The following is an 11,281-nucleotide window of genomic DNA, read 5'->3' as shown; positions in this document are numbered from 1 at the left end:
TGAGAGTCTCCTCTAATGCTGAAAACCTGTTAAATAATGCACATAATGGATTCAGGTCATTTCTTCATTAGACTACCTTATTCTGCTAATCAACAATCAGAAAAATAAACATGCAGGGCTATGACGGAGTTCTGTACTGAAGGAGAAGTAGATCTCAAAACAAGAGTCCAGTACTAAGAGAAACTCTGTGTCACGAAGGGTTCTTTGGCTGTACAAAGGAGGTCCTTTACATTTCTGTAAGAATGGTGCCCCTGTGAGTTTCCCCCCTTCTCAGTCTCCAGTCCTTCAAGACTCTCAGCCAAGTGTCCTACCCTTCCAACCGGAAACATTTCCTTTCTCAAGAATGAAGTTGTGCCTTTTGGTCTGGTAACTCAAATGGCACCTCAGGTTTCTGTTTTACAGTCCTTTCTAGAAGTAGAGGAAATGAGTTCCAGGGCTACTTTCCTCACTAATAATCCTTAGAAGTAAGCCCCTTGTCAATAGAGCACCTTTCCCTTTTTCATTCCTCTGCTGCCAAGGATTGGGTCAATTATTATGATGAATTTGTCATCATTGGTCTTATACAAAGCCTTTTCCTATTTATTTTACTGATTTATTGATTTTTACCCTCATAATCATATGAAATCACAAACTGGAATCAAGAGTGCCAGGAGAAAACATCTACAACCTCAGATGTGCAGATGATACCACTCTAATGGCAGAAAGTGAAGAGGAACTAAAGAGCCTCTTGAAGAGGGTGAAAGAGGAGAGTGAAAAAGCTGGCTTAAAACTCAACATTAAAAAACCTAAGATCATGGCATCCTTCCCGTTATTTCATGGCAAATAGAAGGGGAAAGAGTGGAAGCTGCAGAGACAGATTTTATTTTCCTGGGCTACAAAATCACTGTGGACAGTGATTGCAGCCACAAAATTAAAAGACACTTGCTCCTTGGAAGGAAAGCTGTGACAAACCTAAACAGTGTACTAAAAAGCAGAGCATCACTTTGCCAGCAAATGTCCATATAGTCAAAGCTATGGTTTTTCCAGTAGTACTTGTAAGCATCTTGTAGTGTATACAGAAATTAAAATACATGTAAAATGTATATAATGTAATAAAAAAAATGTTACCTCAACAAAAGATTTGGGGAACAAGACACAGAAAGACAAATACTGCATGATGTAACTTCTTCGTAGAATCTAACACATTTTTTAAAAACTCTAACTCATAGAAACAGAGAATGGAATGGTGATTGCCAAACTCTGGGGGTGGAAGTGGCGGGACAAATATATATATGTATGTCTGGAAGAGCAGAAGAAGGTGGTGTATCCAACAGCCATTCTACCACTGTGGTTGATTACTTATCTGTCTGTCTAATCTTAAATGACTGTTCCCTTTCTGGTTCACTGATCATGGCTCTGCCATGCTCGTTGGGACAATAAATATCAGTCTGGACTGCTCAGCATGGAGTCCTCCAACTGTCTTGCCAGCCTAGAAGCCTCCTATCTCTATCCATAATTCATGAAGTTCCTTCTGATTTTGACCGTTACCCTGCTCTTGGTTCAGGTCACCCCAGGTAACCAGGATCTTTCCCAAGAAAGAGTGGATCAGGGAACCTGATGCATATTTAGGGAATTCTGGTGGCTCTCATACCTTGGGCTGGGAGAATGGCCTTGGGCAGGGAGAATGGCCTTTGGATATCTCTCTAACCATATCTAGATATCTCTCAAACTCAAAGGGGAAGTTTGAGTTCCCTGGTGCTGATTTTTCAGTGGCATTAGTCGACCACTGTGACCTTATCTCTATGGTTGGCTCTGGAGAAGTTGAACATGATGATGGCGAAGACAGGGTGGGTACTTGGAGGGGAGAGACTTGGACACACAGAGTATGGAGGAAATGGGAGTTTTTCCCAAAACATTCCTTGGGATAATTTGAATTTTGATCTTTTGTTGCCTCTATGAAAACAGTTCCTTGATTTCTGATTGTTTGAGGATTCTGATTCTACTCTCTCAGGGAACCTCAATTTATCTGGGCTACTTTAGGTTGTACCAGAGAGCTGTTTCTAATTATCTTGAGCTGTTAAGACCAGTGAAAAGCTCTGGAATGTTGTGGAAAAGAGTTTTACAGATGGCGTGCTGCAGTCCATGGGGTCACAAACAGTCAGACACGACTGAGAGAATGAACAACAACAAAGAAGACTTGCAGATGTTCTGACGGATGTATTTCAGATTCCTGTCCCCTTTCATTGATATGGTCAGAGAGGGTACTCAAAAGTGAAGGGAAAAGATGGTTAATTGACACCTGGGCACCTGTGTGCATGCATGCTCAGTCACTTCAGTCGTGTCCTGGGCACCTGCGTACCTTATGATATGGGAGAGATGAAGCCCTACCTGGGTACCTTATAATATGGGGGAGATGAAACCCTGGAAAGAGGGGCCCTCTTGCCTCCCCAAAGGGAGCTGGCTGGGGTGGGGAAGTGGCCAAGTAGGTCCCAGGTCACTGAGTGGGGAGAATTTTGGAATTGTGACTGGGGACACAAGTGAGAAAAAAGAAAAGACAGTGACTATAATCCCCCTTAAATCTGGAGGATGCCTTATGAGGGCTTTTTCTTCACTTGTCTCCTTATTTCCCTATAACTGTCTCTTCTGTTGGGCTTTGGCCTCCCCCTTCCCCAGCCTGCTGCTTATTTCTAGACTGATCCACCCCTCTCCTTTTCCTTTTAATTTCAGCCATGGAGTGTTGGAATAAGTTGGGAAGATGCAGAGAAACGTGTGAACAGAATGAAGTGTTCTATATATTGTGCAAGAGCGAGGGTATGTGCTGTGTATCTCCCAAGCACCTGCCTGCCAGAAACTGAATCTTCAAACATAGCTGGAAGATTGAGATAAATTTCCGTGGCCTGACACACCTTATCCAAACTTGAGTCTAACATCATTGGACCCTATGGTTCTGGTAAATCATTCTTGCCTGTGCTTTTTGTGTCTGACAGTTCTATTCAGTTATGTTATATTTAGAGATACTAAATATATTATATTGTATATAATTTATATATATTATATTTAGAAATAAATAAGGAGTGGAGTAAGGTACATATGGGTATTGTGGAGAACAGGATGGACCTGTTGGTAATAATTTCAGTCTTTTGCACATCTCTTGGCCTGCTGGCCCATGGCTGGTCCCACATGATGTAAATAAGGAATGTTCATTCCACTCTCTGGTTCTTGTTTTCTAGACCAGCACTGCCAATAGAACTTTCTGCATCAAAAGAATGGTTTCATATTTGTGTTGTCCAATATGGTAACTACAAGCCACCTGTGGCTATTAAGCAGTTGAAATGTGGCTAGTGTGACTGAGGAACTGAATTTTTAATTTAATCTATACTTCAATGTATATAGCCAAGTATGGCTAGTTGTTATTGTATGAGACAGTGTAGCTTTAGAGTCCAGAGTATAAAGCAGAGACAGACTAGGGGCTCACCCTCAGGTATTTTAGGTGAAGTCAAGGAGGCAAGCTAGGATCTGCGAAGAACATAAGAACCCATTCTTAGCCTGCTGGTTCTCTTTCTCTATTTTCATGCCCATGGCTGCAACTCTCCCTTGATAATACTTGTAGTTCTGTCCTGTTTGGGACTCCAGGATTGTGTCAGTCACCCTGGAGAGAGTTGATATCGGGCTCCACGTGGATTCCTGCTCCATCTCTTTCCTTCCCTTTCTCCCCTGTTGGCACTGCTTGCTACTGAACTTCTGGCCAGTCCTTTTCCGGGACTGAGTCAGAACTGAGACAACAGGGATTTTCGTGTCTCCAGCTCCATGATTTGGGTCATGGTCCAAGTAGTCCCAACCCATTGCTACTTATCTGACTAATCAGAAAGAACTGATTCTTTATCCTGAGTCGGAAAGTTCTATTCAGATTTACCTGTCTACTATTCAGTCTCTTCATATGAGAACACTGAATCTGGCCTCAGCCTTATGGCTTGATTCAGTCATCTCCAGCCTGCCTATTTGATGATTACCTCTAACCCTAGAGTCTAAGTATTACTGCTGCTGTCAAAAGATGACCATTGGATTCAGGATCAGAAGGTCTGGCTTCAAATCCTTATCAGATGCTTCTGGCCAAACCATTCGATCCTCTGCTTTATTTTCTCACCTATAAAACAAGCATTTTTCTTACCCAAAGCACAGAGTTATTATGAGGATTAAATAAAATAACAGGAAAGTGCCCAGTACATAGTCTAAGATACATTTGATTCCAATAAATACAAGTTGAATCTAGATTGATCTTACTCCCTAATTTTCTCTTAGACTCTGCATAGAAATACCCTGCCTGTCAAAAATTAAGATCCGCCTTCTCCAGTTTGTCCCAACTCCTACTTGTCTGAATGAGTCAGTCTTAAAATTAAAATGAAGCCCTTATTAACCTCACTACATTTTCACTAATCATCTGAACCTCCTGATTTCACTTCCCTCTGTGCTGAGGTTGGAGATAATGATCTAGCTCTGTAGCAGTTCTTTTGCAGACTGTCTCAATACTCATGTTCCACGCTGCTTGAAATAGTCCCAGTCTGGCAGAATGCAACCACTTCCTAGGCTTCTCCATATGTATGTTTTATCAGTTGGTTATTTTTGGAGAAAATTATCTACCTGGCCTCAGTGATTTCATAGGAAATTCGGGGCCTCAAACCTTAAATAGCATTCAACTCTCCCACACCTAATTTATTCTTTTCTTCTAGGAAGCTTGGCTTCTCACCCTCTGAAATCACTATTCTATGATTGTTTTCTCTCTTCTCAATTTTCTACTACTTCCTCAACAACTCTTTCATCTTTTCTTGACTAGATCTACCTATTCTTTCATTCAGTTCTATAACTCCTGTCTTCCTTTTCAATAGAACAATTTTGCCTGCTCCTGAGAAACCAACCCCTCCATGTGTCCATATTCCTCTTTTCCTTCCCTACTCAAGGATTTCATCTTCAATTCTTCTCTTCATCCCCCCTTCTCTTCTGGACCATTTATATCACTATACAAAGATGTTCTCATACCTCCCATCTTAAAGCAAAACATCTCTTAGTCCCATTCAGGACTATGACCCATTTCTTTGCAATTCTTCAAGGAAAAATTTCTCAAAATGCTGTCTGCTTTCACTTCCTTACTACCTCATTTCCCATTCACTTTTCAACTGAATTTAATTTGGCTTTAACCTTGCCATTGAAATTTTTCTTGTAAAGGTCCCAACTATCTCTGATGTTGCCAAACTCAACATAGGCATCCCTATTTTCCTTTCATTGACTTCTAGGCAGTATTTGACATCGGGGCCACTACCTGCTCATTGAAATGTTTTCTTCTCTTGATGTCTAAGTTACCAGATGCTTAGGTTGCCTTTAACTGGCCAAGCAATTTCCTTTTGGTCTTCTATGTAGTCTCCTCCTTCACTCCTGCCTAATCACAGGGCTTCTTTCTATTTTTCTTTTCCCCACTGGGTGCTTTGAACATCTTCCATGTGCTGATCACTTCCAAATTCATATCTCTGATCCCATTCTTTCTCAAACCTCTAGTTGATATATCTGCCTTCTTAAGTGACGTCTCCATTTCAGTGCCTAATGTATCCTCTTGGTGGGGACCTCACTTCACCAAGTCTTGTTATTACCCTATTATCTCCCTTTTCAGTAAATAGTAACAATATGTACCCAGTTACTCCAAACTAGAAGGCATCCTTGGTTCCTTACTTTGCTTCACTGCATTCAATTTATCAGCAAATCCTATGACTCTACTCTAAAAATGCGTCTCAAGACCGTCTATATCTTTCCATCTAGTTCAAGCTATTATTAGCTTCTTTGCCTAGTTTTTCTTTTTAAAAAAACATTTTATTTTATATTGAAGTATAATTGATTAACAATGTTGTGATAGTTTCAGGTGGACTGCTAAGTGATTCAGATATATATATTGTATTCTTTTCCCATTTAGGCTGTTACATAATATTGAGCAGAATTCCTTGTGCTATACAGCAGGTTCATGTTGGTTATCCATTTAAAATATAGCAGTGCATACATGTCAATTCCAAACTCTCTAACTATCCCTCCCCACACCTTTCCCCTCACCTCTGGTAACCATAAGTTTGTTCTCAAGTCTGTGAATGTGTTTTTGTTTTGTAAATAAGTTCATTTGTATCATTTCTTTTTAGATTCTGCATATAAGGGATATCATATGATATTTCTCTTCCTCTGATTTACTTCACTCAATATGACAACCTCTAGGCACATCCATGTTACTGCTAATGGCATTGTTTCATTCTTTTTAATGGCTGAGTAATATTCCATTATATATACATACCACATCTTCTTTATCCATTCCTCTGCGAATGGACATTTAGGTTGCTTCCATGTCTTGGCTATTGTAAATAGTGCTACAATGAAGCCACTATTAATCTGAATTTCTACACTAGCATCCTAACTGATTCTTTGTTTAATCCCCTAATTAATTTTCTACACCACCAAAAGATAAATTATATCCTGTAACTATTTTGTTTGGGCTTCCATGGTGGCTCAATGGTAAAGAATCTACCTGCCAATGCAGGAGACACTAGTTCTGTCCCTGGGTTGGGAAGATCCCCTGCAGGAGGAAATGACAATCCACTCCAGTATTCTCACCTGGGAAATCCAATGGGCAGAGGAGCCTGGTGGGCTACAGTCTATGGGGTCACAAAATAGTCAGACATGACTTAGTGACTAAACAATGACTCTGTTCTGTTTTACCCCAAACTAAGGTTTCCTGTTTCCCTAAGGGTAAAATCTAAGCTGCTTGCTATAACTGGTGAGGCCCTGCCCAGCCTGACTTTGCTTACCTCTCTGGCATCTTCCTTCCTCCTTACAGTCAGATCACTCTGGCCTCCTTTCTGTTCCCTCATATCAACAATCTCTTTCCTGCCTCAGGGCCTTGCTGCATGCCATTCCTTCTGCCTAAGAAACATCTTCCTCTGATATCTGTGTAGTTGTGTTTTGGTCTCATCTTCCAGGCCTTACATCTTTTTTTCTGGACAAACTTTATTTTCATATGGGTAAACTGAAAAAAACTTTTAATAATCTGATTTCTTTTTAAAAAATTTTAAGACTCAGCAACACAGTTTCTCATTCTTGAAAAGTGTCAATCTTTGGAAATCCTTCTCAGTTTGCTGCAATCCTCACCTAAAGTTTCCCTGATGCAGAAGCTAAATATCAAGAGCAGTACTAAAAAACCCCAAATGATGACTCTGGTATACTATGGTAGTACATCTGGCCTTCTTCCTTCATTTGTGTTCCTTGCCTGTCACCGAAGGCAACTGAACTCAGGGTTTTGGATTTGCAATAGATGTGTTTCTATGAAGTACTGGGGAAAATATAATTTATAAATCAAACTACATCTGAAGTGTATATAGTTTGCTATTCAGTGAAATCAACTATAACTATAAACAACATCTTTTGTATATCAAATGAGCACACTTGATTATATTTCTATTGCCTTGACAAGAGCTACATCTTAGCTTGACATGTAATTTTGAGAGCTTAATTTGACCTACTAAAATTTTATAAAAATTTCTTCCTTTTATTATTATTTACTTTTGCACCTGGGAAGCTTAAATTCAGAGTGACTGTTCTTTCTTTACAAGTAATCTGTTTGTCTGACTTTCTTTTCCTGCATGGGTAAGATCATATCTCTTACACAGTTTTTTTTAATTTAGTTTTTAAATTTTATATTGGAATGTAGTTGATTTACAATGTTGTGTTAGCTTCAAATAAAACTGTTACTAAGACAAGCTGAAGATGGAGTAAATTAATTTTTGCCAGGGACATGGCAAGCTCATTATAGCTATAGATCTAGATTTTTTCTTCTACCCTAGCAAGTTTTCCTTTTTGCATATAGCTTTAAAAAGAAACTTTTACCGCTACATAAATTCATATAAAGTTTACCCACGCTAAGTGATATGGTTCAATGATTTTTGATTTCAGAACGTTTCCATCATCTCCCAAATTTCCTTTGTAGTCATTTGCCATTAATCCCTGCTCCCACCCTCCAGCCCTAGCTAAGCTTGAGCCAGGAATATACTTGCCCTAGTCATGACCTCAACCTTAGCCAGGTATTGGCCCTCCTTAATCATTCATCACTGACATCATCACTCCCACCAACAGTGCCACTGGAACTGGGTGTTCAGGTCTTAAATTTAAATATCATCCTTGATTATCATAGCTAACAAAGTTCTTTATGTCACTGCCATGTCTTTCTTGAGAGTGAGGCACTCACTCTCAAGGTCATGCAAGTGTCTCCTTACACGTTGCACACTAGACACCTCCTTCCCCTCACCCTGGTCCCGACCTTGTCCATGGCATCTTGCATTTCCCTTTTTCAGCACCCACCACACCTGTACTTATGTTTGTTCAATGTTTGTCTTTATGATAGACTGTAATCTCCAGGAAGACAGACCACAGCTGATTCATTTTCTGTCCCAGAACAGAATCGGCATAAACTGGAGATTCAATCAATATTATTTTAGCAATTGTCTGACTTAATGACTTATATGTTTGGCTTAAAATAGACAGTAGAAATGGCCTTGCAAGAAAATTCCTTCCTTTAGGCATAGCTTCACATTAGAATAGTGTAAGTGTCTGATGTGAATAAGCATGGAATGACACAAAAAATACATGTTGAGATAATAAGACAAGATGCTTAGCAGGAATGAGTGACACTGTCCATTACTGTCATTCATTGGTCAATCCTTCTATTATTGCTGAGCAGATTGAAAGGTATGCTTTTGTGAGTCAAGCGACATCTTCTCTGAATATCAGGAGTTCTTGAGGACAGCATGCCTTGCCCTAAAAGAAACATTATTGCACATTAATTAGATCAGCAATAAAAATGTATTAGTATTTTTTAGACAAACATGTGGCAAGGTGATAAATTAAGAATTTGATGTAGCAATTACCTGATAATTTATTTATCCAGTTTCTTGAAACATCAGCCAAAAGAGTACAAAGATAATTTTTTTTTTCTGCCCAGTTATTGGAAGGAAAGCCAGGATACTTTGTGTTCCTCCTTTTGCACTGGAGAATTGAGTGTGTGTGTGTGTGTGTGTGTGTGTGTGTGTGTGTGTATGTAAGTTTGTGCTCTGAAGCCAGCTTTGTCTCTTCCTCTGCCCTCATCTTTGTTAGGGAGGCCTAGGTGCAAGAGAACAGTTAGATTGAATTGTCTTAAAAGTGCGATGAAGACTTTGTTTTAGGGTCAAGAGAGGAAGAGAAACCCATCATTTGGGGGTGTTGAATCTCCTTGACTGGGAGAAGAGATAGGGTTTGGTTTCATGGATGTTTGATAAAGTACTCCAAGGTGACAGGTACTCAGATGGGGTTGCCAGCATGGCAGGCAGAGGCTGTGGACCCAGCCACTAGGTTCATGGTCCTGAGAGAAGCAGCAAAGGCCTCCAGGTTGGACTTGAGGTCATTGGAGAAAGCCATGGTGGGGAGCAGTTTTCCCGCTGCCCAGTGAGTAACTGGCAGAGTTCATCAGCAGTATCCTGAGCATGAGGAGAAGAGAAATGAACATCATCATCATGCAATAGGGATCAGGTCCTTCCTCATTTCCCAGAACCACGAGGAACAAGTGAAGAAGATCAGAAAACCCCAGTAACAACTGGGTCTGGACATCTCACTTACTTCGCAAGTGGTATCTTGGAGAGAAATTAATAAAAAAAAGAAATACAGCATTTCCCAAGTCTTGAATGTAGTGGGGCATTCATAACTGGTATGTGACTATTAATATTTTAAAGAATTTTAGAATTTTTTTTTTTTTTACTAGTATCAATTTCTTTTACAGAACATTGCTTGAAAAGAGACACAGTTGGGGCTATCTTGGTGTAGGGGTTTCTCTAGCATCCACACCCTCTTTAGTAGCCCGCCTCCCATACACACACTTTCATGTGGTCTTGGCATTGGTATCACCTTTCTCTGAGCTACAGATGCTCACCTGGATACTTTTCCTTCCTTGCTGGGGAAGTGAGAAAATGATGTGAATACATGAGAGCAAGAAATGTCTGTAAAAGGTGGTGACTCTATGGTTCTCATTTCTTTTACCTTCTTATTACGTTATTAACAAGGTTGGTGGGAGGAATAAATGAGATCAGGTAAAAATACCTGCCCTGGGAACTTGATAACTGGTACTTCCCTCCTCCTCTCTACCGTGGGATTCAGGCTGTAGGAAGTGGGCAAGTTCCTTCAAAAACTTCAAAATGCAACTTGTAAAGATTTCAGGGGTGGGTGGTGCCAGTTTCAGAGCACTGGCCAGGCCAGAATGTACCCATGTGGGAGGCATTACAAAGGCCAAGGCTACAGTTTGTTCTGGTCTTGGCAGGTCCCAGGTGATACTATACAATAACCAGAGTCCAAGTTGACTCTCTGACCAAAGCCTGCCTTTTTCCCTGTCTCCTGCCACCTTCTCCCATAGCGGCTTAAGCTTGGCCACCTCAGCAGCCCCTGCTCCCTGTTCCCTCTCAGCCCCTTAGCAGTGGCCCAGATTCCCCAGCTCAGGAGAAAAATCACCATGCAACTGTCATGGACGGAGCTCTAGGCCATGGCATTTGAAGATCTGAGAAGAAACACACAAGCACACATATACTCAGAAGTATACATACACTTGCCCACACACCAATTACACATCTACACACAAACTACAAACATTCTTACACATATACATTCAAATACTCGTGTATACAAAATACAAACAACATATGCACAAAATAAACATAAAATATATACTTGAGCATACACAGCTATTTTTAGATTTTATATGTATACACATTGAAGTTGAAATTGTTAGTCATTCAATCATGTCTGACTCTTTGCGACCCTATAGTCTGTAGCCCACCAGACCCCTTTTCCATGGAATTCTTCAGACAAGAATATTAGAGTGGGTTGCCACTTCTTTCTCCAGGGGATCTTACTGACCTAGGGATTGAACTTGCCTCTCCTGTACTGCAAGCAGATTCTTTACCACCTGAGCCACTTACAATATAAAAAATATGTAATACAAACATAAACCCAGACACCCAAATATGAATGTGCCATAGCAATTAAACCATCTTTTTCAGTTTATCCTTATCTCAATCAAGGCCATTTCTCTGAATTATTGCAGAGTTTCTTGGGCAATCTGTGTATACAAGGATTTGTAGGGAGCTTATGAAATATTGCAAAGAGGAAGGGCCTGGAATCTCTGGGTTGGAATCCTCTGATTTATTTCAGTAATCACAGCAAATACTGCAGTCACTAAATGTCAGGTGGTGTTCTAAGTGCT

General features: G+C 40.3%; 1 protein-coding gene across 1 annotated transcript; it reads left to right on the top strand.

The window, feature by feature from the left end:
- Positions 1-1,498: 1,498 nt before the first annotated feature.
- On the top strand, positions 1,499-2,834 carry DEFB121 (defensin beta 121). The gene is made up of 2 exons (XM_081553429.1): positions 1,499-1,553; positions 2,707-2,834. The coding sequence occupies exons 1-2, from the start codon at positions 1,499-1,501 to the stop codon at positions 2,832-2,834; spliced, it is 183 nt and encodes a 60-aa protein (XP_081409555.1).
- Positions 2,835-11,281: the final 8,447 nt, after the last annotated feature.

The sequence above is a fragment of the Giraffa tippelskirchi genome, chromosome 13 (genome assembly GCF_054371585.1).
Source record: "Giraffa tippelskirchi isolate mGirTip1 chromosome 13, T2T-mGirTip1v1.2.pri, whole genome shotgun sequence".
Taxonomy (NCBI): domain Eukaryota; kingdom Metazoa; phylum Chordata; class Mammalia; order Artiodactyla; family Giraffidae; genus Giraffa; species Giraffa tippelskirchi.
The sequence above is the reverse complement of the archived record's forward strand: the minus strand, read 5'-3'. Positions and strand labels throughout refer to the sequence as shown.